This window comes from Coregonus clupeaformis, chromosome 8 (genome assembly GCF_020615455.1).
Source record: "Coregonus clupeaformis isolate EN_2021a chromosome 8, ASM2061545v1, whole genome shotgun sequence".
NCBI classification, from domain to species: Eukaryota; Metazoa; Chordata; class Actinopteri; order Salmoniformes; family Salmonidae; genus Coregonus; species Coregonus clupeaformis.
In genome coordinates, this window is record NC_059199.1 from 59,411,229 (window position 1) to 59,439,225 (window position 27,997).

Sequence of the window (27,997 nt, forward strand, 5' to 3'; positions counted from 1 at the left end):
TTACTGTTTCACAAACATTGGTCTGATTTTTAACACTTTACAATCCAGATTAGAAGAGATCAACTGAGGTGCCTCAGCAAGCAGATTTAGACAAGGAGACCATTGAGGACAGTATTTAAGACTATTGGCCGATCAACTGTGATTCCCTGAAAATATTTGCTAACTCAAAGACTTATGTCCATAGTCTCTCTGGGCCATCATTCCAAATCAAGCTGGAGTGTCCGAGGCTAGTTAGCTCAATACCTCAGTTTAGTACATTTTTATATGAAATTATTTAGCATTTTGCACATTACTTATATAGATTAGCTATGTTGAGGCATGGACAGACCTGTAGGATTGTCGAGCAGTTAGCACCTCTGAACAGAATACCTGCCATAATTTGAAAAACGTTTCTAAATTTAGAAACGGGAGAAAATGACGGCGGGTGGTCCCAACAACGCACTGCGCTGACATAATAGGTCTGGTCGAGGTTTCTGCTTTAGGCTAAGGCTACTGTATTTCATCGTGTAGCAGCTGGCATGACAGCCTGATCTCACTAGCTGTTTAAAATGCGTCAGTCTTGAGGTGATAAATACGTCCCAAATGGCACCCTATTCCCTATGTAGTGTACTACTTCCAGTATGTCCACGTCCCATAGGGAATATGGTGCCATTTGGGACGCAACCTTTGATGGAGGCTGTTTCAATATTCACTCAGTGCAATCCTTGGCGGGTAGTTTGTTCTTTTTTTAAAATATATTTTCTGATAGACAACAAGATTAGATGTTGAGGCAAGAAGAAGCAGCAAGTCTGTATGTCGAGTCAAACATTTATGAATCCACATTGAGTGCAGAACAGAGCTTGTTTAGTCTATCTTTACAAGTCTTTCAATGTAACCTTTTTTCCTCTTCATTTCCGTCGCACTAGACACTACCGCTTGGTAACTGGTCAACTATTTTCACAGGCAATAAAATGCAGCATTCACCATCGAAATGACATCGTAAATAAAATACAAACAATAAATAACTCAACTATTCAGTGACGGCTACCTAGTCTCTAAATAAAAACAAAATAATATTAACATCATTAAACAAATGGCATTGGAAAAGGCCTGACAATGTTCAGAAAAGTCATTTCTATCCACAGGGGGGCGCTATTCCACAGTTTATTCATTATAGGGGCAAATGAATGCCAGCAGAATAAGAAATTATTGTATTGTACTGTTCGATCTGATAATAGTTGATTTGACCTTAGCTATCAGTGTTAAAGGTCAAGGGTAAAATATAAATCACAATTCTGATCCAATGTCTGCAGGATAATAGATCTGGTCTTCTTTACCGGGTTGGTTCAACTGAGGGCACAGAAGTAAAAAAGGACAAGTTAAAGCAGAACATTCATTGAATCACTTGATAATCTTCTCTACGCCACTGATGAAATACAGATGTTCCTAACATAATACATGTTCTAATAAGTAACAGATGACCAGCAAAGACCACTGCCTTTACTCTAGAGCAGTGTTTCCCAAACTCGGTCCTGGGGCCCCACTGGGTGCACGTTTTGGTTTATGCGCTAGTGTCATGCTGGGGGCTGGGGGTGGGGGGGGGGGGGGGGCAGAACCGAGTTTGGGAAACCCTTCTCTAGAGCCTTCAAACTCAACTCTGGACCTCGAAGCCAGTTCCTCTGCATTTTTTCATTGTTCCCCTCTAATCAGTGACTGATTTAGACCTGTGACACCAGGTGGTGTAATTAATTAAACAGGTACAGAAAAGCAGCAGGCTCCGGACCTCGTAGGGTCAGAGTTGAACAGAAAAGCAGCAGGCTCCGGACCTCGTAGGGTCAGAGTTGAACAGAAAAGCAGCAGGCTCCGGACCTCGTAGGGTCAGAGTTGAACAGAAAAGCAGCAGGCTCCGGACCTCGTAGGGTCAGAGTTGAACAGAAAAGCAGCAGGCTCCGGACCTCGTAGGGTCAGAGTTGAACACCCACTGATAACCAAGGCTGATGATTGGAACTAAGCAGCACTTACTGTAAGATGAGATGTCGATCTCGTCGGGCAGCTCGCTGATGTTCACCTCGAATCGGTCCTGGACGTCGTTAAGGGTGCGGGCATCCGTCTCATCAGACACAAACGTGATGGCCAGGCCTTTGGTGCCAAACCTGCCCGCCCTGGCAACCTGAGTAAGACGCACACAACCAACTTAGAGGGTTTTATAACTAAAGTAACCTTATAATGACCCTGGCTGCTACTGGTAAGTACTTTATAACTAAGTAACCTTATAATGACCCTGGCTGCTACTGGTAAGTACTTTATAACTAAGTAACCTTATAATGACCCTGGCTGCTACTGGTAAGTACTTTATAACTAAGTAACCTTATAATGACCCTGGCTGCTACTGGTAAGTACTTTATAACTAAAGTAACCTTATAATGACCCTGGCTGCTACTGGTAAGTACTTTATAACTAAAGTAACCTTATAATGACCCTGGCTGCTACTGGTAAGACGGACAAACAAGAGGCCTATAACTAAATAATCTTGGTGTCAGAGTTTGTTGTTATCTACAGCAGAGTTTGTTGTTATCTACAGCAGAGTTTGTTGTTTTCTACAGCAGAGTTTGTTGTTATCTACAGCAGAGTTTGTTGTTATCTACAGCAGAGTTTGTTGTTTTCTACAGCAGAGTTTGTTGTTATCTACAGCAGAGTTTGTTGTTTTCTACAGCAGGGTTTGTTGTTTTCTACAGCAGAGTTTGTTGTTATCTACAGCAGAGTTTGTTGTTTTCTACAGCAGGGTTTGTTGTTTTCTACAGCAGGGTTTGTTGTTTTCTACAGCAGAGTTTGTTGTTATCTACAGCAGAGTTTGTTGTTTTCTACAGCAGGGTTTGTTGTTTTCTACAGCAGAGTTTGTTGTTATCTACAGCAGAGTTTGTTGTTATCTACAGCAGGGTTTGTTGTTTTCTACAGCAGAGTTTGTTGTTTTCTACAGCAGAGTTTGTTGTTTTCTACAGCAGGGTTTGTTGTTTTCTACAGCAGGGTTTGTTGTTTTCTACAGCAGAGTTTGTTGTTATCTACAGCAGAGTTTGTTGTTTTCTACAGCAGGGTTTGTTGTTTTCTACAGCAGAGTTTGTTGTTATCTACAGCAGAGTTTGTTGTTATCTACAGCAGGGTTTGTTGTTTTCTACAGCAGAGTTTGTTGTTTTCTACAGCAGAGTTTGTTGTTTTCTACAGCAGAGTTTGTTGTTTTCTACAGCAGAGTTTGTTGTTTTCTACAGCAGAGTTTGTTGTTTTCTACAGCAGGGTTTGTTGTTTTCTACAGCAGGGTTTGTTGTTATCTACAGCAGAGTTTGTTGTTTTCTACAGCAGGGTTTGTTGTTTTCTACAGCAGGGTTTGTTGTTTTCTACAGCAGGGTTTGTTGTTTTCTACAGCAGAGTTTGTTGTTATCTACAGCAGAGTTTGTTGTTTTCTACAGCAGGGTTTGTTGTTTTCTACAGCAGAGTTTGTTGTTATCTACAGCAGAGTTTGTTGTTATCTACAGCAGGGTTTGTTGTTTTCTACAGCAGAGTTTGTTGTTTTCTACAGCAGAGTTTGTTGTTTTCTACAGCAGGGTTTGTTGTTTTCTACAGCAGGGTTTGTTGTTTTCTACAGCAGAGTTTGTTGTTATCTACAGCAGAGTTTGTTGTTTTCTACAGCAGGGTTTGTTGTTTTCTACAGCAGAGTTTGTTGTTATCTACAGCAGAGTTTGTTGTTATCTACAGCAGGGTTTGTTGTTTTCTACAGCAGAGTTTGTTGTTTTCTACAGCAGAGTTTGTTGTTTTCTACAGCAGAGTTTGTTGTTTTCTACAGCAGAGTTTGTTGTTTTCTACAGCAGAGTTTGTTGTTTTCTACAGCAGGGTTTGTTGTTTTCTACAGCAGAGTTTGTTGTTTTCTACAGCAGAGTTTGTTGTTTTCTACAGCAGGGTTTGTTGTTATCTACAGCAGGGTTTGTTGTTTTCTACAGCAGAGTTTGTTGTTTTCTACAGCAGAGTTTGTTGTTTTCTACAGCAGAGTTTGTTGTTATCTACAGCAGGGTTTGTTGTTTTCTACAGCAGAGTTTGTTGTTATCTACAGCAGGGTTTGTTGTTTTCTACAGCAGAGTTTGTTGTTATCTACAGCAGGGTTTGTTGTTTTCTACAGCAGAGTTTGTTGTTTTCTACAGCAGAGTTTGTTGTTTTCTACAGCAGGGTTTGTTGTTTTCTACAGCAGGGTTTGTTGTTTTCTACAGCAGAGTTTGTTGTTATCTACAGCAGAGTTTGTTGTTTTCTACAGCAGGGTTTGTTGTTTTCTACAGCAGAGTTTGTTGTTATCTACAGCAGAGTTTGTTGTTATCTACAGCAGGGTTTGTTGTTTTCTACAGCAGAGTTTGTTGTTTTCTACAGCAGAGTTTGTTGTTTTCTACAGCAGAGTTTGTTGTTTTCTACAGCAGAGTTTGTTGTTTTCTACAGCAGAGTTTGTTGTTTTCTACAGCAGGGTTTGTTGTTTTCTACAGCAGAGTTTGTTGTTTTCTACAGCAGAGTTTGTTGTTTTCTACAGCAGAGTGTTGTTTTCTACAGCAGGGTTTGTTGTTATCTACAGCAGGGTTTGTTGTTTTCTACAGCAGAGTTTGTTGTTTTCTACAGCAGAGTTTGTTGTTTTCTACAGCAGAGTTTGTTGTTATCTACAGCAGGGTTTGTTGTTTTCTACAGCAGAGTTTGTTGTTATCTACAGCAGGGTTTGTTGTTTTCTACAGCAGAGTTTGTTGTTATCTACAGCAGGGTTTGTTGTTATCTACAGCAGGGTTTGTTGTTTTCTACAGCAGAGTTTGTTGTCATCTACAGCAGAGTTTGTTGTCATCTACAACAGAGTTTCCCAAACCCGGTCCCGGGGCCCCTCCTGGGTGCAGGTTTCGGTTGTTGTCCTAGCACTACACAGCTGATTCAAATAAATCAAAGCTTGATGATTAGTTGGTCATTTGAATCAGCGGTGTAGTTGCTAGGGCAAAAACCGAAACGCGCTCCCCAGGACAGAGTTTGGGAAACCCTGGTCTACGGGACTTACTCTGTGCAGGTAAGTGTCAGAGTCTTCTGGCATGTCGTAGTTGAAGGCGATGTTGACCCTCTCGATGTCCATCCCTCTTCCAAACAGGTTGGTGGCCACCAGGATACGTCTCTGGAAGTCTTTAAACTGTTGGTAACGAGAGAGACTGGGGAAGGAGGTTGGACAAAAAAGGGGGTGGAATTAGTTTAGAAAAAGATGGGTAATGACCGTGCCAGATCAAGCACTTACAGTTGAAGTCGGAAGTTTACATACACCTTAGCCAAATACATTTACTCTCAGTTTTTCACAATTCCTGACATTTAATCCTTGTAAAAATTCCCTGTCTTAGGTCAGTTAGGATCAACACTTTATTTTAAGAATGTGAAATGTCAGAATAATAGTAGAGAGAATGATTTATTTCAGCTTTTATTTCTTTCATCACATTCCCAGTAAATCAGAAGTTTACATACACTCAATTAGTATTTAGTAGCATTGCCTTTAAATTGTTTAACTTGGGTCAAACGTTTCAGGTAGCCTTCCACAAGCTTCCCACAATAAGTTGGGTGAATTTTGACCCATTCCTCCTGACAGAGCTGGTGTAACTGAGTCAGGTTTGTAGGCCTCCTTGCTCGCACACGCTTTTTCAGTTCTGCCCACACATTTTCTATAGGATTGAGGTCAGGGCTTTGTGATGGCCACTCCAATACCTTTACTTTGTTGTCCTTAAGCCATTTTGCCACAAATTTGGAAGTATGCTTGGGGTCATTGTCCATTTGGAAGACCCATTTGCGACCAAGCTTTAACTTCCTGACTGATGTCTTGGGATGTTGCTTCAATATATCAACATAATTTTCCTTCCTCATGATGCCATCTATTTTGTGAAGTGCACCAGTCCCTCCTGCAGCAAAGCACCCCCACAGCATGATGCTGCCACCCCCGTGCTTCATGGTTGGGATGGTATTCTTCGGCTTGCAAGCATTCCCCTTTTTCCTCCAAACATAACGATGGTCATTATGGCCAAACAGTTCTATTTTTGTTTCATCAGACCAGAGGACATTTCTCCAAAAAGTACGATCTTTGTCCCCATGTGCAGTTGCAAACCGTAGTCTGGCTTTTCTATGGCGTTTTTGGAGCATTGGCTTCTTCCTTGCTGAGCGGCCTTTCAGGTTATGTCGATATAGGACTCGTTTTACTGTGGATATAGATACTTTTTGTACCTGTTTCCTCCAGCATCTTTACAAGGTCCTTTGCTGTTGTTCTGGGATTGATTTGCACTTTTCGCACCAAAGTACGTTCATCTCTAGGAGACAGAACGCGTCTCCTTCCTGTGCGGTATGACGGCTGCGTGGTCCCATGGTGTTTATACTTGCGTACTATTGTTTGCACAGATGAACGCGTTTGAAAATTGCTCCCAAGGATGAACCAGACTTGTGGAGGTCTACAAAAAAAAAATCTGAGGTCTTGGCAGATTTATTTTCATTTTCCCATGATGTCAAGCAAAGAGGCATTGAGTTTGAAGGTAGGCCTTGAAATACATCCACAGGTACACCTCCAATTGACTCAAATTATATCAATTAGCGTATCAGAAGCTTCTAAAGCCATGACATAATTTTCCAAGCTGTTTAAAGGCACAGTCAACTTAGTGTATGTAAACTTCTGACCCACTGGAATTGTGATACAGTGAATTATAAGTGAAACAATCGGTCTCTAAACAATTGTTGGAAAAATTACATGTGTCATGCACAAAGTAGATGTCCTAACCGACTTGCCAAAACTAAAAGTTTGTTAAGAAGAAATTTGTGGAGTGGTTCAAAAACTAGTTTTAATGACTCCAACCTAAGTGTATGTAAACTTCCGACTTCAACTGTATAATATTAATGTTCAAAATAACACACACACACCAACTATCTACGTACCGTTCCTCCTGGGGCATCCCGCGGTGGATGGCGATAGCTGGGAAGTTCTGCTCAACCAACAGCTGGGCCAGAGCCACACAGCGCTGCACTGACTTCACAAAGATCACCACCTATAATATATAATAATATCACTACACACACTGGGCCAGAGATCACCACCTGGAAACAACAACACACTCCACATTTGACTACACACACACACTGCATTTGCATATTCAAAAACTCAGCGTTTTTCTTTCCCCTGAATTTCCTGCCATTTTGTACCACGGTGGAACATGAAACACAGTACCTGGTTGAACTAAGACACTGACTACACACTGGATTTGCATATAAGAACTTGCCCAGCCAGCATTTAAATTTTTCCTCAGTTTCTCCTGCTATGTGCCCCTGGAACATCATGATTGAATTCCAGTACCTGGTTGAAATCCTCTGTGGAACATAATTCATTCCAGTACCTGGTTGAACTCCTCTGTGGAACATAATTCATTCCAGTACCTGGTTGAACTCCAGCACGTCGAGGAGATCAAAGAGCTTCCTGTTCTTCTCGTTGTCCTTCAGTTTGACATAGTACTGCTGCAGCCCGTGGAGAGTCAGCTTGGTCTCATCATCAACAAAGATTTCCATCGGCTGGGTGGAGCAGGGAGGGGGTGGAGTAGGGAGGGGGTGGAGCAGGGTTAGGGTGGAGTAGGGAGGGGGTGGAGCAGGGAGGGGGTGGAGCAGGGAGGGGGTGGAGCAGGGAGGGGGGTGGAGTAGGGAGGGGTGGGACAGGGAGGGGTGGAGCAGGGTTAGGGTGGAGTAGGGAGGGGTGGGACAGGGTTAGGGTGGTGGGGGGGGTGGAGCAGGGTTAGGGTGGAGTAGGGAGGGGTGGGACAGGGTTAGGGTGGAGTAGGGAGGGGGTGGGACAGGGTTAGGGTGGAGTAGGGAGGGGGTGGGACAGGGTTAGGGTGGAGTAGGGAGGGGGTGGGACAGGGAGGGGGTGGAGCAGGGAGGGGGTGGAGCAGGGAGGGGGTGGAGCAGGGAGGGGGTGGAGCAGGGAGGGGTTCCCAGAGAGCAGTGGTTAAGGTGAGGAGGTAGAGGTCAGGAGGTAGAGGTGAGGAGGTAGAGGTAGAGGTGAGGATGTAGAGATGACGAGGTAGAGGTGGGGAGGTAGAGGTGGGGAGGTAGAGGTGACGAGGTAGAGGTGGGGAGGTAGAGGTGACGAGGTAGAGGTGGCGAGGTAGAGGTGACGAGGTAGAGGTGAGGAGGTAGAGGTGACGAGGTAGAGGTGACGAGGTAGAGGTGGCGAGGTAGAGGTGACGAGGTAGAGGTGAGGAGGCAGAGGTGACGAGGCAGAGGTTACGAGGTAGAGGTGAGGAGGTAGAAGTGACGAGGTAGAGGTGACGAGGTAGAGGTGAGGAGGTAGAGGTGAGGAGGTAGAGGTAAGGAGGTGACGAGGTAGAGGTAAATCAGGGAGACATTAGGAAATACAGTGAAATAGAAAGAGAAGGAATGGGGGAGTTAGATGGACACACTGCCCTCCCACCACACAACATTTAAACTTCTCTCACACAAACACAGACAGACAGACAGACAGACAGACAGACAGACAGACAGACACGCACACAGGATACGAACTCACATACTGATGCAACACAGACGAACATAGAGACAGCCAGACACAGTCCTCACCAGTCACTACTATCCACACAACACTTGGAAAAAACTAATAGATCTGATGTCAAATGAAAAGCCATAGTAATCAGACGAAATCAACAGTTATTGTAAAACCTAACCACAAGTAATACATTAATTAAAACAAAACGCCTTCGGCCTCCCGAGTGGGGCAGCGGTCTAAGGCACTGCATCGCTGTGCTAGAGGCGTCACTACAGACCTGGGATCGATCCCGGGCTGTATCACAACCGGTTGTGACTGGGAGTCCCATAGGGCGGCACACAATTGGCCCAGCGTAGTCCGGGTTAGGGGAGGGTTTGGCCCAGCGTAGTCCGGGTTAGGGGAGGGTTTGGCCCAGCGTCGTCCGGGTTAGGGGAGGGTTTGGCCCAGCGTCGTCCGGGTTAGGGGAGGGTTTGGCCCAGCGTCGTCCGGGTTAGGGGAGGGTTTGGCCCAGCGTAGTCCGGGTTAGGGGAGGGTTTGGCCCAGCGTAGTCCGGGTTAGGGGAGGGTTTGGCCCAGCGTCGTCCGGGTTAGGGGAGGGTTTGGCCCAGCGTAGTCCGGGTTAGGGGAGGGTTTGGCCCAGCGTAGTCCGGGTTAGGGGAGGGTTTGGCCCAGCGTCGTCCGGGTTAGGGGGAGGGTTTGGCCCAGCGTAGTCCGGGTTAGGGGAGGGTTTGGCCCAGCGTCGTCCGGGTTAGGGGAGGGTTTGGCCCAGCGTCGTCCGGGTTAGGGGAGGGTTTGGCCCAGCGTCGTCCGGGTTAGGGGAGGGTTTGGCCAGGGGCTCATTGCGCTCTAGCGACTCCTTGTGGCGGGCCGGGCGCCTGCAGGCTGACCACGGTTGTCAGTTGAACGGTGTTTCCTCCCACACATTGGTGCGGCTGGCTTCCGGGTTAAGCGGGCGGGTGTTAAGAAGCGCGGTTTGGCGGGTCATGTTTTGGAGGACGCATGACTCGACCTTCGCCTCCCGAGCCCGTTGGGGGAGTTGCAGCGATGAGACAAGATCGAAATTGGGGAGAAAAAGGTGCCAAAAAAATATATTATAAAAAGCCTTTACATTTTAGTCATTTAGCAGACGCTCTTATCCAGTGAGTGCATACATTTTTCATACTGGCCCCCCGTGGGAATCGAACCCACAACCCTGGTGTTGCAAACGCCATGCGCTACCAACTGAGCTACACAGAGCCTTCATTGGAATCACTAGGGCTGCTCCACTTGACGTAAGATCGATTCATCTTCACATCACAACATACAAACAAACACATTCATCTAGCCACTAATTTGGCCCCGTCTCTCTGGTAGCAGCTGTGCCTAATTAAACAATGAGGGAACAGTCTCTGTCAATTAAACGTGCTACATGATTAATCAGAGACATCATTTACTGTGGGCCACTACAACTTGGATCATAGATGGCCTAAGTCATCAATCTAGAATCTAATATAGATTAACCTTAAGTTTATTACATACTGAATCAATTTGATATTTTTTTTATTTTTTAGATTTGACATTTATTTGTCATTTAGCAGACACTCTTGTACCGGTTAAGTACCTTGCTCAAGGGCAAAGACAGATTTTTCATGTATTCACCTTTCGGTTACTGGCTCAACGCTTTTAAGCACTAGGCTACCTGCCGACCCATATATACTGAACAAAAATATAAACGCAACATGTAAAGTGTTGGTCCCATGTTTCATAAGCTGAAATAAAAGATCCCAGAAATTTTCCATACGCACAAAAAGCTTATTTCTCAATTTTGTGCACAAATGTGTTTACATCCCTGTTAGTGAGCATTTCTCATTTGCCAAGATAATCCATCCACCTGACAGGTGTGGCATATCAAGAAGCTGATTAAACAGCATGATCATTACACAGGTGTACCTTGTGCTGGGGACAATAAAAGGCCACTCTAAAATGTGCAGTTTTGTCACACAACACAATGCCACAGATGTCTCAAGTTTTGAGGGCGCATGCAACTGGCACGCTGACTGCAGGAATGTCCACCAGAGCTGTTGCCAAAGAATTGAATGTTCATTTCTCTACCATAAGCCACCCCGAACGTTGTTTTAAAGAATATGGCAGTACGCCCAACCGGCCTCACAACCGCAGACCACAGCCCAGGACATTCACATCCGGCTTCTTCACCTGCGGGATTGTCTGAGAGGGGAGAGGGGGATGCTGAAGAGTATTTCTGTCTGTAATAAAGCCCTTTTGTGGGGAAAGACTCATTCTGATTGGCTGGGCCTGGCTCCCAACCATGGCTCCGCCCCTGCCCAATCACGTGAAGTCCATAGATTAGGGCCTAATGAATTTATTTCAATTGACTGATTTCCTTATATGAACTGTAACTCAGTAAAATCTTTGAAATTGTTGCGTGTTGCGTTAAATTTTTTTATTCAGTATAGTTAGGATTGTATTGTCAATGTTAGAGTCCAAACTGTCCTCAGCTCACTCATTGTCCAATTAGGATCATAGCACTTACCTTCAGAAAGCTAAGAGAAAGTCCAGTTTCCTGAATCCCTGATTTAGAGGATGTTTAATCTACAGTAATACACCAGTAAACTAGACTGAGCTGAGTATCGCTGACCGTATCTGTCCCTCTTCGACATCTCTCATTCACTCAGTCTGTCCTCTCAATCCCAGTTACTGTAGTATGTCATTCACTCAGTCTGTCCTCTCAATCCCAGTTACTGTAGTCATTCACTCAGTCTGTCCTCTCAATCCCAGTTACTGTAGTATGTCATTCACTCAGTCTGTCCTCTCAATCCCAGTTACTGTAGTATGTCATTCACTCAGTCTGTCCTCTCAATCCCAGTTACTGTAGTCATTCACTCAGTCTGTCCTCTCAATCCCAGTTACTGTAGTATGTCATTCACTCAAAGTCATGTCAGTCAGTCAGTCAGTCAGTCAGTCAAACACAGCCTCCTCCTCCAACTGTAGCCTACGTGTTTGAAGATGATGCTTCTGTTAAAAAGTGTGTGTGTGTGTGTGTGTGTGTGTGTGTGTGTGGTTTGAATATTTTCCCAGTATTTTACAAATGTTCCATCCTGAGACCCAGTATTTCCTGCCAAAACAGGAAGTGTCATTCAAAAGCATTCTAAAGCATATAAACAGGCCTGTCTGGATGTGATTAGAGCTTTGATCTAAAATTCAAGTCTGATGCTACCTGAGCCTGATGAGCCATACATTACATTCATTTTATGAGACCTACATTAAAGACATTTTATGAGCTCTACATTAAAATACATTTTATAAGCCCTACATTAAAGACATTTTATGAGCCCAAGCCCAAAAAAGCCTAAATGGTTGTGTCGTTACCCAATACATATATGATATAGGCTACTGCACATTACTCACGACAGAAGCCCATAGATGTAGCTAGCTATATAAAGCCCATAGATGTAGCTAGCTATATAAAGCCCATAGATGTAGCTAGCTATATATAAGCCCATAGATGTAGCTAGCTATATAAAGCCCATAGCTGTAGCTAGCTATATAAAGCCCATAGATGTAGCTAGCTATATAAAGCCCATAGATGTAGCTAGCTATATAAAGCCCATAGATGTAGCTAGCTATATAAAGCCCATAGATGTAGCTAGCTATATAAAGCCCATAGATGTAGCTAGCTATATAAAGCCCATAGATGTAGCTAGCTATATAAAGCCCATAGATGTAGCTGGCTATATAAAGCCCATAGATGTAGCTAGATATATAAAGCCCATAGATGTAGCTAGCTATATAAAGCCCATAGATGTAGCTAGCTATATAAAGCCCATAGATGTAGCTAGCTATATAAAGCCCATAGATGTAGCTAGCTATATGCTCTCTTGGGTAAATCAATGAAACTAGCTCCAGTAGGCTAATCTTTTTGAGTGTGAACTGTATTACTGTACTGTATTGTATTATACTGTATTATATGGACTGGAATTATGTACATTGTTCAAACCATGATAAAGCAGAAGAGAACATGTGATTCTGGTGGAGCACATGAGTCCACATGAATATAATAGGGCCTATTTGTATAATTAGTAGGCTGACTCATATTTACCTTTCCTAATATTTCCCCTAATGTTATTAACCTACCTCCTCTTTCGCTCTCTATTGTTGCTTCATTCCTTCCTCGCTTTCAACAGTTAAATTAAATAAGTTTAGTTGTCCTTATCTTCATCATTCTAATGACATTCTCGAATAATGTTGGACTAGAATTAGATGCAGAAGCCTTCCACTTCTCTTCACGAAGATTCAATGGTTACAGGTCTGAATAAATAACTGCTATAGCCTACCGCCATCGCGCATTCACTCTTCTTTCAAACTACCCATGAGTTCTATTGGCTGCTGTATTTAACATTCAGCAAACAAGAGCTTGCGTCCCTCTTCGAATAGTCTATTGGTATATAATAAATAATGTAAAAAATATGTCCAGCAAGCTATTCTAGTCTAGCTTTTCCTGCATGGGACTCCAAGAGCTAAGGAGTGTTTTTTAAGGAGAGGCCAGCGGAGCACAGGTGCGTGCGTATTGCTCAAGAGCTATAAGTTAGAAGCTTATTATGCATAACCCATCATTAATTAGCTAAGTATAAGGCTAATACTTTTTTTTTTGAGGGGGGGAGAACAAGTATTTGATACACTGCCAATTTTGCAGGTTTTCCTACTTACAAGGCATGTAGAGGTCTGTAATTTTTATCATGGGTACACATCAACTGTGAGAGACGGAATCTAAAACAAAAATCCAGAAAATCACATTATGATTTTTAAGTAATTAATTTGCATTTTATTGCATGACATAAGTATTTGATCACCTACCAACCAGTAAGAATTCTGGCTCTCACAGACCTGTTAGCTTTTCTTTAAGAAGCCCTCCTGTTCTCCACTCATTACCTGTATTAACTGCACCTGTTTGAAATCGTTACCTGTATAAAAGACACCTGTCCACACACTCAATCAAACAGACTCCAACCTCTCCACAATGGCCAAGACCAGAGAGCTGTGTAAGGACATCAGGGATAAAATTGTAGACCTGCACAAGGCTGGGATGGGCTACAGGACAGTAGGCAAGCAGCTTGGTGAGAAGGCAACAACTGTTGGCGCAATTATTAGAAAATGGAAGAAGTTCAAGATGGTCTGGGGCTCCATGCAAGATCTCATCTCGTGGGGCATCAATGATCATGAGGAAGGTGAGGGATCAGCCCAGAACTACACGGCAGGACCTGGTCAATGACCTGAAGAGAGCTGGGACCACAGTCTCAAAGAAAACCATTAGTAACACACTACGCCGTCATGGATTAAAATCCTGCAGCGCACGCAAGGTCCCCCTGCTCAAGCCAGCGCATGTCCAGGCCCGTCTGAAGTTTGCCAATGACCATCTGGATGATCCAGAGGAGGAATGGGAGAAGGTCATGTGGTCTGATGAGACAAAAATATAGCTTTTTGGTCTAAACTCCACTCGCCGTGTTTGGAGGAAGAAGAAGGATGAGTACAACCCCAAGAACACCATCCCAACCGTGAAGCATGGAGGTGGAAACATCATTCTTTGGGGATGCTTTTCTGCAAAGGGGACAGGACGACTGCACCGTATTGAGGGGAGGATGGATGGGGCCATGTATCGTGAGATCTTGACCAACAACCTCCTTCCCTCAGTAAGAGCATTGAAGATGGGTCGTGGCTGGGTCTTCCAGCATGACAACGACCCGAAACACACAACCAGGGCAACTAAGGAGTGGCTCCGTAAGAAGCATCTCAAGGTCCTGGAGTGGCCTAGCCAGTCTCTAGACCTGAACCCAATAGAAAATCTTTGGAGGGAGGTGAAAGTCCGTATTGCCCAGCGACAGCCCCGAAACCTGAAGGATCTGGAGAAGGTCTGTATGGAGGAGTGGGCCAAAATCCCTGCTGCAGTGTGTGCAAACCTGGTGAAGACCTACAGGAAACGTATGATCTCTGTAATTGCAAACAAAAGTTTCTGTACCAAATATTAAGTTCTGCTTTTCTGATGTATCAAATACTTATGTCATGCAATAAAATGCAAATTATTTACTTAAAAATCATACAATGTGATTTTCTGGATTTTTTTAGATTCCGTCTCTCACAGTTGATGTGTACCCATGATAAAAATTACAGACCTCTACATGCTTTGTAAGTAGGAAAACCTGCAAAATCTGCAGTGTATCAAATACTTGTTCTCCCCACTGTATATACACATATCATTTTTTAAAAATATTTCCCTTTATTACTTTCTGACCCCACCACCCCTTCCCTAATTGGAGTAAACTAGTGAACAACAATGCTTAGGCCTCTACTTCCAGCTTATACATACTATATACATTTTATGGTCAATTTTACAATAATTCTATTTTGTTTGTTTTTACTCCTGAACTCCTACCCTCAACCTCTCAGATCATTTTCATGATGTCCATCCGGTTTGCTCCTATATGCCATATCTTTCTAACTGTGCTCGTTCACAAAAGCTCTCAACCTATAACCTATATACTTATTATGGACACAGTATGCTTTACATTAGTTATCTTGTTGTTATTAGTTGTTGTTAGTCCCATCCTTCAGCTCCATTCAACACCTCCCATCTATCTCTTAACACCATCCATATTGGATCTGCAGAGCTGGGAAGATTGTATCCCCCATATAAATAACATTCTATTGGTAGCAAGAATTTTGTATAATAATTTAAATTGAAAAATTATACGTTTTGAATCCGGCATCGTTTTGCGTATCAGTTGATAAACAATATGCCATGGAATCGGTACGTCAAAAATCTCTTCCCAACTATTTTGCAATCTATATGGGACGCCTGTCAATCCTTTGGTCCTTAAATGAAACTATAAGGCTAATACTGCATTGAATGTATTACCTGAAAGAGGTAGGCTAGGACATTATATACAGTGCATTCAGAAAGTATTCAGACCCCTTGACTTTTTCCACATTTTGTTATGTTACAGCCTTATTCTAAAATGGATGAAATTGTTTTTTTCCCCCTCATCAATCTACACACAATACCCCATGATGACAAAGTAAAAACAGGTTTGAGAAATCTTTGAACATTTATTAAAGAATAAAAAACTTTAAAGAATAAAAAACTGAAATATCACATTTAAGAATGATTGAGGCCACTGTGTTCTTGGGGACCTTCAATGCTGAAGAAATGTTTTCGTACCCTTCCCCAGATCTGTGCCTTGACACAATCCTGTCTCGGAGCTCTACGGACAATTCCTTCTACCTAATGGCTTTTTAAATTTTTTTTTAACTGTTTTCGCTTTGTCATTATGGGGTATTGTGTGTAGATTGATGAGGAAAAAAATGATTTAATCAATTTTAGAATAAGGCTGTAATGTAACAAAATGCGGAAAAAGGGGTCTGAATAATTTCCGAATGCACTGTATAGGGCTAGAACAAGATGATCTATTTTGCATGCAATTTCTCGCGGGTGCACGGATTTAAAGCAACGATATTCGAGTGATAGGCTGTTTTTAAAAGTCTGCAGCTGCAATGAAAAAAATATATATCTTTACAATAAAATAATAATAAGGTGACCCCAGAAAGCCAGATGGAGATGGGTAAATTAGACGTGCATTCGGTCTTTATATTACTGTAGTATAGTCTATGCTGCAGCAAAAGTAGCCTGTCACAAGAATAAAAGTTACCATGATGAGATGATACAGTAGGTCTACATGCATTGTTACCATGGTGAGATGATACAGTAGGTCTACATGCATTGTTACCATGGTGAGATGATACAGTAGGTCTACATGCATTGTTACCATGATGAGATGATACAGTAGGTCTACATGCATTGTTACCATGATGAGATGATACAGTAGGTCTACATGCATTGTGAACTGCTCTCCATACTGAGATGGGCTGTCTGCACCCATCGTTGATTCATCATGCAGAGGCCATAGAGAAGACAGATTTAGACATCGCTTATAATGTAACACCATCCTGTTCATATAAATACTTTATTATAATTTACTGGTTTCTCGCAGTTATTTATCCCGGGAAAAGGGAGTGGCTTTGGGCGTTAAAAATCACGGTAAATCTCGGTAACCGGTTTCCCGCCATTCAACCCTAGTGTGTGTGTGTGTGTGTTTTTGCAGGTCTTTGGATGCTTGTGAGAGTATGAGAGGGTTTATGTTGTGTGTCTAATATCCATGATCATGTGGTTGGAATGTGTCAAATAAAAATGCTGTTAGAATCAACATGTTAGTGGGATGTCCTAAGGATGGGGTGTTTTAAATGGTACTGCCTTGTTTACAGGCAAAGGGTTTTAGAAAGCTGGATTTTCAACAACAACAAAAAAAGTTGTTCTGTTCATAGTCTATTTTTCATGTGATTGCAATGCTCTTCCATCCTCTTCAAGCATTTCACAGTTACCTCATCGATTCTAGATTCATTGTAACACGAGACGGCTCTGTGTACCGTCTCTATCTACAGTCACATCTCCATCTCTTTCCTCCCGCTTCGGTCTTCCGTATACCACACCACCCTACCATTCCCCTCTCGCTCTCTCTCTCTCTCTCTCTCCTTTCTTCACGTCGCGGTGTTCTGCCTTGTTACTGCCTCTGTCTGTACAGTGTGTTAGACAAGGTTCATGTCTGTGATTTATTACCAAGGCATCCTGATGCTTGGGTAGCAGCTTAAGGACAGAATGGTGGCCATTTTCCCTTTGTGAGACGGGCCTCATGTTCCTACAGGGTTAATCGCCCATCCATCTCCAGTTACCTCAATTCCATTTAAATGCAGACTGGCTGAGAGGCAATGGGGCCATTTTGGATCGACTCGGCGGACCCAGGCAATTTGACTGCTCTTTCTTTCCACTTTGTTGGGAAAGTAATGAACTACAGCAGCCCAGAGAGACCGGCAGCGTCCACTTCATTTACTCTCCAGAGCTTGGCGCTTGTCAGGCTTCCTCCTCATTTCTCTAGTGGCTCGTTTTATTGCTTTGACCGAGGTTCTTTGGGATACTTTATATTTGCTTAAATTTGTCTTTCTCTCTCTTGTTTGCCATGTGAGCGGTTACAGCTCCAGGGAGAGCCGCTCTTAACTACAGGGCAGTGAGCTGGGGGGTTCGAGCAGTTTGGGGCAGAGCGTACATACTCATGCCAGGCTGGTAAAGCAGTTTCCTTAATAAATAAAAGGTGGAAGATCAGGGGTCGTGACAAATTGTTTTTTGCTCTGCTAGATTACGAGATGATTTAACTGCTTTTGAACGAAAGCATCGTGACATCAGGGATGTCAGATTCGTAACGTACAGACTGAAAACTGGACCTATTCACGCCTGCATGTCAGTGTTCAACATCGTCATGGAGTTAAAGACATTTCAAGTCAACAACATAAGCCAGTCTATAACGGAGACCCCGTTACCGCAATGCATGTTGGTGAAAGGTTAACCACTACACTAGTACCCTAAGGTCTTACTGTACTGAGTTAGTGGCCTAGCATAGAACTAAGGCTTTACTCTGTCAGTGGGCTGACACTTCCCTGATAGAGATTGGTCTGTTTGACATCACTGTCTCTCTCCTGTCAGACTCAGGGGACCGTGGGGGTAACTCCTCCACCACTCTTCCCCCCGTTCCACCAGGCAGGGCAGAGATGGGGGATGGGTGGATGCAGGAGGAGAGGAGGAGGCGTAATTACATCTTGCATGAACTTTCGGCAGACGGGGCGGATCTCTTTGCTCAGGGTGGCGCTGAACATCATGACCTGTTTCTCATGGGGGGTCAGACGGAATATCTCCTGGACGTCTCGGCGCATGTCTGAGGGAACGGAAAGAAGTACATCAAGGATGGGAGGATTCAGTTATCACTCACTATAGCTGAGTACATCACGGATGGGAGGATTCAGTTATCACTCACTATAGCTGAGTACATCACGGATGCAGCAGATTAATCAGGGGTGTATTCATTAGTGCAAAGCGTAGCAAACCGTAGAAACATGTTTTTGCAACAAAAATTAGACTTCCTTATTGGAGAAGTTCAGGTAGTTAGGCCCCTCCCCATTTCGGACGGTTTGCCTCCATTTTGGTTCCTATTAAATACACCCCAGGTCTGTTTGAGTGTCATTCAGATACTGTGAGGAGATCAGACTCACCAAGTTGCTCCAGCATCTTGTCACACTCGTCCAGGATGAAGTGTTTGATGTTTCGCAGGTTGAGGGTCTTGTTGCGGATCAGGGCCAGGATTCGCCCTGGCGTCCCCACCACCACATGGGGACACTCCTTCTTCAACACCTCCCCGTCCTTCTTTATAGACAGGCCACCAAAGAACACTGCCACCTGGTGAGAGAAAACCAGTGGTGAAACAGTGCACTTTAAAAACAATAAGTCTTTAATTTTAAACAGTTTGCTATTCCGTTAGCTGGCACCTCTACCAACGTTCTGGGGTTTGCGTCGGCTCATGCTTTTTTACTGAAACACTGCAGTTATTATCAAGACTCAAGGTTTTGAGGGTGTAGATAAACATTGTGTACCTTGATAGTTGGCATGTACTTGGAGAATCTCTCATACTCCTTGCTGATCTGAAATGCCAGCTCTCGGGTGTGGCACATCACCAGCACTGACACCTAAACAAAGACAGAAGTGGGCAGGATGGGTAGTTAACCTCTACGGGATGGGTAGTTAACCTCTACGGGATGGGTAGTTAACCTCTACGGGATGGGTAGTTAACCTCTACGGGATGGGTAGTTAATGCATTATAAAGCTTAGTGGGCAGGATGGGTAGTTAACCTCTATGGGATCGGTGTTCCGTATACGGGACGGTTGAGCTAACGTGCGCAAATGTGATTAGCCTGACTGTTGTAAGTAACAGCAAACTTTCCAGGACATAGACATGTATTTTATGGGCAGAAAGCTTACATTCTTGTTAATCTAACTGCACTGTCCAATTTACAGTAGCTATTACAGTGAAAAATACCATGCTATTGTTTGAGGAGAGTGCACAACAACAAAAAACGTATCACAGCAACTGGTTTGATACATTCACCTCTGAAGGTAAATAATGTTCTTACATTCAGTAATCTTGCTCTGATTTGTCATCCTAAGGGTCCCAGAGATAAAATGTAGCATAGTTTTGTTTGATAAAATCCATTTTTATATTCAAATGTAGGAACTGGGTTCAACAGTTTGAACCCTTGCTGTCTCTGGCGCCACACCCACCCTGCCCGGCCATCTAGATGTGTGAAAGTTGGTGTATAAGCTAATGATCCATCATGTATGACATTCCTGGGAGTGTGTAAACTTACATTTTGTATTACCATATCATTTTTGTATGTTCTCTATAGTTATGTACTTGAAAATGTATCATTGACCAATTTGGCACATTTGGACAGACTTGATACAAAATAGTCCAGTATTGCAATGCTTCACTGTATCAATCTGAAATTTTGCACACACTGCTGCCATCTAGTGGCCAAAATCTAAATTGCGACTAAACTGCAATATTATATTGTGGCATTTCTCTTGCATTTCAAAGATGATAAAAAAATTACAAATAAATGAAAACGCATGTTTTTTTGTTTGTATTATCTTTTACCAGATCTTATGTGTGTTATTCTCCTACATTAATTTCAAATTTCTACAAACTTCAAAGTGTTTCCTTTCAAATGGTATCAAGAATATCCATATCCTTGCTTCAGGTCCTGAGCTACAGGCAGTTAGATTTGAGTATGTCATTTTAGGTGAAAATTGAAAAAATGGGTCTGATCCTTAAGAGGTTAATGCATTATAAAGCTTAGTGGGCAGGATGGGTAGTTAATGCATTATAAAGCTTAGTGGGCAGGATGGGTAGTTAATGCATTATAAAGCTTAGTACTTCACAGCTACTAATGGACTGATGGACCAAGACAATGACAACCCTAGCTCTATAAACCGTCCAGATGACAATGAGTGACAGACAGATGGAGAGAGAGAGAGGCAGAGAGAGAGAGGCAGAGAGAGAGAGAGAGAGAGAGGGAGTGAGGGAGAGAGGGAGACAGAGAGGGAGAGAGAGAGAGGCAGAGAGAGAGAGAGACAGGCAGAGACGGAGGGAGGGAGAGAGGGGGAGAGAGGGAGACAGAGGCAGAGAGAGACAGAGGCAGAGAGAGACAGAGGCAGAGAGAGAGAGAGAGAGAGAGAGGCAGAGACGGAGGGAGAGAGAGAGAGGCAGAGATACATTACCTGTCCAGTGACAGGCTCCAGCTGCTGTAGTGTGGCCAGAACAAACACTGCCGTCTTGCCCATACCAGACTTGGCCTGGCACAGCACATCCATACCCAGGATCGCCTGGGGGATGCACTCATGCTGAACTGAAAGGAAAATAGTTACTAGAAATGACTAAAATATAAATTACTACTGAATAATAATAAGGTACAGTAATTATTACCTAATTATCAACTAAGTGACTAAATCAAAAACACCTTAAAAAGGGATACTTCGGGATCACCTACTAGCGTTAGCACAATGACTGGAAGTCTATGGTAACTGCTAGCACGCCCGAAGTATCCCTTGAAGTCAAATCATTGATGCAATTACTTTACATTTTAGTCATTTAGCAGGCGCTCTTATCCAGAGCGACTTACAGTTAGTGAGTGCATACATTTTTTCATACTGGCCCCCCGTGGGAATCAAACCCACAACCCTGGCGTTGCAAGCGCCATGCTCTACCAACTGAGCTACAATGAGGCCTTGCTTGCAGATTATAGTTTGACAGTTGATCTGATTAATGGCAATTTGGCTTGAAGATTTCAGTGTAAGCTTATTATAATCAGCCAGTGAACTGCTGACCCCTGCAGCTCTTCAACAGGGAGTCCCCTGTAGCTCAGTTGGTAGAGCATGGCGCTTGCAACGCCAGGGTTGTGGGTTCGTTTCCCACGGGGGTCAGTATGAAAATGTATGCACTCACTAACTGTAAGTCGCTCTGGATAAGAGCGTCTGCTAAATGACTAAAATGTAAAATGTAAAATGGATGCCTTCACTAGCAACCAAACGGAAGCAAACGGGCCGAAACGGGAAGGAACCTGAACTTGCTCGTTTTCGTTGCAAAACGTCTTGCTATGCTGTGCACTAATGAATACACCCCAGTGTGGTGTGTGTTAGAAGCATGTATAGACTACAACCGTCTGGTTCTACTCACCCTCAGAGGGATGCTCAAAGCCACAGTCCACTATAGCCCTCAGCAGCTCTGGCTTCAACAGGAAGTCTCTAAAACCAGAGGAATGGATGGACACATAGGAGCCCTTCACACGCTCCTTCTTAATGGCCAGAATATCCCCTCCTGACAGATCTCCCACCGCGTCCACATCATCCTCATCATAGTCCAAGAGCTCATTCTCCACGTCCTGCTCAGTCATCCTGCCAGGTAGAAAGAGAGGATTACAGAGCGAGAGAGAGAGAGAGAGAGAGAGAGAGAGAGAGAGAGAGAGAGAGAGAGAGAGAGAGAGAGAGAGAGAGAGAGAGAGAGAGAGAGAGAGAGAGAGAGAGAGAGAGAGAGAGAGAGAGAGAGAGAGAGAGAGAGAGAGAGCAAGAGAGAGAGCCAGAGAGAGAGCCAGAGAGAGAGGGGGAGACACAAAGAGAGTGGAGAGAGAAATAGTCATAAACATGTCCTGTCGGGTGGTCACCTATGTAGACATGAAATACCCTCATTATAGTGCAAGATGCTTAAAGGAATACTTCTACTTCCCCAGAGTCAGATGAACTCATGGATACCATATTTATGTCTCTGCGTGCTGTTTGAAGGAAGTTGCTAACCAGTATTAGCGCAATCGCTAACTAGCATTAGCACAATGACTGGACGTCTATGGTAACTGCTAGCATATTAGTAGATACCATAGACTTCCTGTCATTGTGCTAATGCTTGTTAGCATTGGCTCGCAAAACTACCTCTTAACTTCCTTCTTGCTGAATGCAGAGACATAAAAATGGTATCCATGAGTTAAATCTGACTCTGAGGAAGTACATGAAGAGCGTCATTGCCAACATCCGAAAGTATCCATTTAACTGTGTGGGGATTATTATGATGACAGGGTTAGGAAAACAAGCTTCCTTTAAGGTTAGCTTAATTTATATTTCTGCCAAATTATTATTGGAAATAAGTAAAAGTACTCATAACTATTCATTAGGGCTGCTATCATGTGTCAACTCATTAAGTGACAACATGAGTGGCAACATCAATGTCATGAATATTAATGAGTCTCGAAATAGAACCTGTCAGGTGAATGGTTGAGCTTTCTTGAATGCGTGATGTCACACAAATGCTCTACAGAGCCGTCTGCTGCCACCATGAGCAGTAACACTGACCGAACGACTTGGGAAACCCAAGAAATGAAAGCTTCACCAGCTAGCTACCAATCTATTTTAGTTTCACTGTGCCGATCATTCAAAATACAAGCCCACAAACTGTTATTTGTACCTTTCCACAAACGGGCTGGTATGTGTTACTTGATATGTTACAAGTTAACTCAAATGTAAACACAGAATAGGACATGAGCCCTACGATTAGTTAGTGGCTAACGTTACTGCCTGGCCAGTGAGCTAGCTATGCTGAATAAAAATATAAAATGCAACATGTAAAGTGTTGAAATAAAAAGATGCCCGAAATTTTCCATGCGCTCAAAAAACGTATTTCTCTCTAATTTTGTGCACAAATTTGTATACATCCCTGTTAGTGAGCATTTCTCCTTTGCCAAGATAATCCATCCACCTGACAGGTGTGGCATATCAAGAAGCTGATTAAACAACATTATCATTACACAGGTGCAACTTGTGCTTGGGACAATAAAAATCCATTCTAAAAATGTGCAATTTTGTCACACAATGCCACAGAGGTCTCAAGTTGAGGGAGCGTGCAATTGGCATGCTGACTGGAGGAATGTCCACCAGAGCTGTTGCCAGAGAATTGAAATGTTATTTTCTCTACCATAAGCGGCCTTCAATGTCGTTTTAGAGAATTTGGCAGTACGTCCAACAGGCCTCACAACCGCAGACCATGTGTAACCACGCCAGCCCAGGACCTCCACATCCTGCTTCTTCACCTAGGGGATCGTCTGAGACCAGCCACCTGGACAGCTGATGAAACTGTGGGTTTGCACAACCAAATAATTTCTGCACAAACTGTCAGAAACCGTCTTGGGGAAATTCATCTGCGTGCTCGACATCCTCACCAGGGTCTTGACCCGACTGCAATTTGGTGTCGTAACTGACTTCAGCGGGCAAATGCTCACCTTCGATGGCCACTGGCACGCTGGAGAAGTGTGCTCTTCCTGGATTAACCCCGGTTTCATGGCAGACAGCGTATATGGCGTCGTGTAGGCTAGCGGTTTGCTGATGTCAACGTTGTGAACAGAGTTCCCCATGGTGGCGGTGGGGTTATGGTATGGGCAGCAGAGCATGTGAGGGGAATTGAGCGGTTGGAAATCCCGCTCCTGCGCTCCATGTGCTTTCCTATCGCTCCGCGCTCACATGAAAAAAAAAACTGCCGCTCCAAATTCGCTCATTAAAAATCACGATTTAACCAACACCCCATCTATTTGTGACTACATGGACCTACCAATTGGATTTTAAGTATTGAAACCAAAAAGTATTTGAATAAACATGAAAAGGTGAATGTAAGAAGCGCTCATCATTTCAAATAGTCTACATGTTATATTAAACAGCATATAAACACTCTAAATAGGAGCCAGACAGGGAGCCTAAGAAGGAACCAAATGAATTATTTAGGCTATATTATTATTTCAATTATTTCAAGGCTATAGCCTACAAAGAAATACATTGTGAAGTATTTGCGAGTGCGAACCTAGTCTGGTAGGGACATAAAGGGCTCAGTATTGAAACAACATTTTGTTGTATTAAATCATTATAGTCTATAAATTGCGCATGTAGAATTAAATACAAATTAAATGAAAAATGACTTATTAGTGCCTTTGAATTCATTTTTAGAAACACGAGTTTGGCCAGTCTGTGGCTTCATGCGTTGCTGCCTGGAGAGCCGGCCAGCAGTGGATAATATCCTCTCCATGGTGCCTGGAGAGCCGGCCAGCAGTGGATAATATCCTCTCCATGGTGCCTGGAGAGCCGGCCAGCAGTGGATAATATCCTCTCCATGGTGCCTGGAGAGCCGGCCAGCAGTGGATAATATCCTCTCCATGGTGCCTGGAGAGCCGGCCAGCAGTGGATAATATCCTCTCCATGGTGCCTGGAGAGCCGGCCAGCAGTGGATAATATCCTCTCCATGGTGCCTGGAGAGCCGGCCAGCAGTGGATAATATCCTCTCCATGGTGCCTGGAGAGCCGGCCAGCAGTGGATAATATCCTCTCCATGGTGCCTGGAGAGCCGGCCAGCAGTGGATAATATCCTCTCCATGGTGCCTGGAGAGCCGGCCAGCAGTGGATAATATCCTCTCCATGGTGCCTGGAGAGCCGGCCAGCAGTGGATAATATCCTCTCCATGGTGCCTGGAGAGCCGGCCAGCAGTGGATAATATCCTCTCCATGGTGCCTGGAGAGCCGGCCAGCAGTGGATAATATCCTCTCCATGGTGCCTGGAGAGCCGGCCAGCAGTGGATAATATCCTCTCCATGGTGCCTGGAGAGCCGGCCAGCAGTGGATAATATCCTCTCCATGGTGCCTGGAGAGCCGGCCAGCAGTGGATAATATCCTCTCCATGGTGCCTGGAGAGCCGGCCAGCAGTGGATGATATCCTCTCCATGGTGCCTGGAGAGCCGGCCAGCAGTGGATAATATCCTCTCCATGGTGCCTGGAGAGCCGGCCAGCAGTGGATAATATCCTCTCCATGGTGCCTGGAGAGCCGGCCAGCAGTGGATAATATCCTCTCCATGGTGCCTGGAGAGCCGGCCAGCAGTGGATAATATCCTCTCCATGGTGCCTGGAGAGCCGGCCAGCAGTGGATAATATCCTCTCCATGGTGCCTGGAGAGCCGGCCAGCAGTGGATAATATCCTCTCCATGGTGCCTGGAGAGCCGGCCAGCAGTGGATAATATCCTCTCCATGGTGCCTGGAGAGCCGGCCAGCAGTGGATAATATCCTCTCCATGGTGCCTGGAGAGCCGGCCAGCAGTGGATAATATCCTCTCCATGGTGCCTGGAGAGCCGGCCAGCAGTGGATAATATCCTCTCCATGGTGCCTGGAGAGCCGGCCAGCAGTGGATAATATCCTCTCCATGGTGCCTGGAGAGCCGGCCAGCAGTGGATAATATCCTCTCCATGGTGCCTGGAGAGCCGGCCAGCAGTGGATAATATCCTCTCCATGGTGCCTGGAGAGCCGGCCAGCAGTGGATAATATCCTCTCCATGGTGCCTGGAGAGCCGGCCAGCAGTGGATAATATCCTCTCCATGGTGCCTGGAGAGCCGGCCAGCAGTGGATAATATCCTCTCCATGGTGCCTGGAGAGCCGGCCAGCAGTGGATAATATCCTCTCCACCCCTCCAGAGCCACTGGGGATGTTAACCACCCTTTGGCCACTCTCGCCAGGCTGGGCAGAGATGCAGTCGTTTTTTTCTATTAGGTAGGCATAAAGGTTTTTAGGCAAAATAACCTCCTTGAACATGGGAATATGCCAGGGCTACTGGGCCAAAATCAATCATGGCCTATTGTATAGATGATAGAACAAAAATGAACTAAACGTTTAAGAGATCTGATTTTTAGTTTATAAATACTTTTCTACAACGACACACTTAATGATCTACCCACCTCGTTCCTTTCTTTTAGCATGTGCACATAGTGAGGACACCATCATGCTTTTGGGATACGTGTCTTTTCAGATTCCACAATGATTCTTTAGTTGTGGACATTACATCACCTCACTCCCTCTCTTGCTCTTGGTCCTCATCTTTGTAAGTCACCTTGATTTAGCACCTGTGTGTTTTATCAGTTTCTTTATGAAAATATTTAGCGAACTCCATGACAGTAGCTAAAGCAAGGGGCTATAGCAGCACACAAGTAGACTACAAATGCATGCTGGGCCGGGCATGCCCTGAGCTCGTGAAGTGAACGCAACTGGAGCGGGTGAGAAGGCGGACGCTCCAGCCTCTGGGAATTCGCTCCACGCTCCAGCCTCTGGGAATTCGCTCCACGCTCCAGCCTCTGGGAATTCGCTCCACGCTCCAGCCTCTGGGAATTCGCTCCACGCTCCAGCCTCTGGGAATTCGCTCCACGCTCCAGCCTCTGGGAATTCGCTCCACGCTCCAGCCTCTGGGAATTCGCTCCACGCTCCAGCCTCTGGGAATTCGCTCCACGCTCCAGTCAAATTGGGCACGCTCCGCTCACATACTCTGATGGGCAGGCATAAGCTACGGACAACGAACAAAATTGCATTTTATTGATGGTAATTTGAATGCACAGAGATACCGTGACGAGATCTTGAGGCCCATTGTCGTGCCATTCATCCGCCGCCATCACCACATGTTTCAGCATGATAATGCACGGTCCCACATCTCAAGGATCTTTACACAATTCCTGGAAGCTGAAAATGTCCCAGTTCTTCCATGGCCTGCATCCTCACCAGACATGTCACCCATTGAGCATGTATGGGATGCTCTGGATCGACGTGTATGACAGCGTGTTCCAGTTCCCGGCAATATCGAGAAACTAAGCACAGCCATTGAAGAGGAGTGGGACAACATTTCACAGGCCACAATCAACAGCCTGATCAACTCTATGCAAAGGAGATGTGTGGCGCTTCATGAGGCAAATGGTGGTCACACCAGATACTGACTTGTTTTCTGATCCACGCCCCTACTTTTTAAGGTATCTGTGACCAACAGATGCATATCTGTATTCCCAGTCATGTGAAATCGATAGATTAGGGCCTAATTTATTTATTTGAATTGACGGATTTCCTTATATGAACTGTAACTCAGTAAAATCTTTGAAATTGTTGCGTTCCTACTTTTGTTCAGTAATTAGCCATCCTCCTAAATGCGGTGGTCAGTGGATACACGATGAGTGGAACGTATGTCTGAAAATTCGTCTTATAATTGTAAGTTAATTGTAATTTAAATTGGTGGTTACTACTGGTTTCAGATCAGAGGCGAGAGACATTTTCGGCCATGTTTTGGTAAGGGCTCGAAGTGATGTCACGCACCCAAGAATCCTCAACCAATCACCCGACGGATATTATTGACTGACTGCCTCCAGGTATCCTACGAAAAGAAATGTCGCGTACCGTAGTTAGCTGGCTAACAAACACGACCTGTGAGCTACCTGGCTAGCTAGCTTCTTTAGGTTGACAAACTCTCCAGCTAGCTGCTATCCTTTAGACGGTTTGCAACATGGGAAATTAACGCGATTAATATTTCAGATTTGTTTCCCTTGTGAGCACTGTTTACCTTATTCGTGATGAAGAAATGTAGCTACAGCGTTTGGAAATGAGAGCTATCGTTGGTTTTTAAATACGTAGTCAACGTGCGACTCTGTGAGCATGCGTTT

The 27,997-nt window shown here is 44.3% G+C and overlaps 1 protein-coding gene across 3 annotated transcripts; it reads right to left on the reverse strand.

Annotated features, from left to right (window-relative positions):
- Nucleotides 1–795: 795 nt before the first annotated feature.
- LOC121572239 (spliceosome RNA helicase DDX39B) lies at nucleotides 796–27,997 on the reverse strand. 3 transcript variants are annotated; one of them, XM_041884192.2, is made up of 11 exons: nucleotides 27,898–27,997; nucleotides 21,693–21,910; nucleotides 20,738–20,865; nucleotides 19,054–19,146; nucleotides 18,676–18,859; nucleotides 18,223–18,341; nucleotides 7,435–7,566; nucleotides 6,940–7,049; nucleotides 5,045–5,189; nucleotides 2,002–2,149; nucleotides 796–1,329 (listed from the first exon to the last, which is right to left on the reverse strand). In XM_041884192.2, the coding sequence occupies exons 2-11, from the start codon at nucleotides 21,907–21,909 to the stop codon at nucleotides 1,313–1,315; spliced, it is 1,293 nt and encodes a 430-aa protein (XP_041740126.1). In that variant the 5' UTR covers nucleotide 21,910; nucleotides 27,898–27,997; the 3' UTR covers nucleotides 796–1,312. The 3 variants fall into 3 exon arrangements, with proteins under 3 accessions (XP_041740126.1, XP_041740127.1, XP_041740128.1); XM_041884193.2 differs by lacking the exon at nucleotides 27,898–27,997 and adding an exon at nucleotides 26,261–26,280; XM_041884194.2 differs by lacking the exon at nucleotides 27,898–27,997 and adding an exon at nucleotides 23,779–23,799.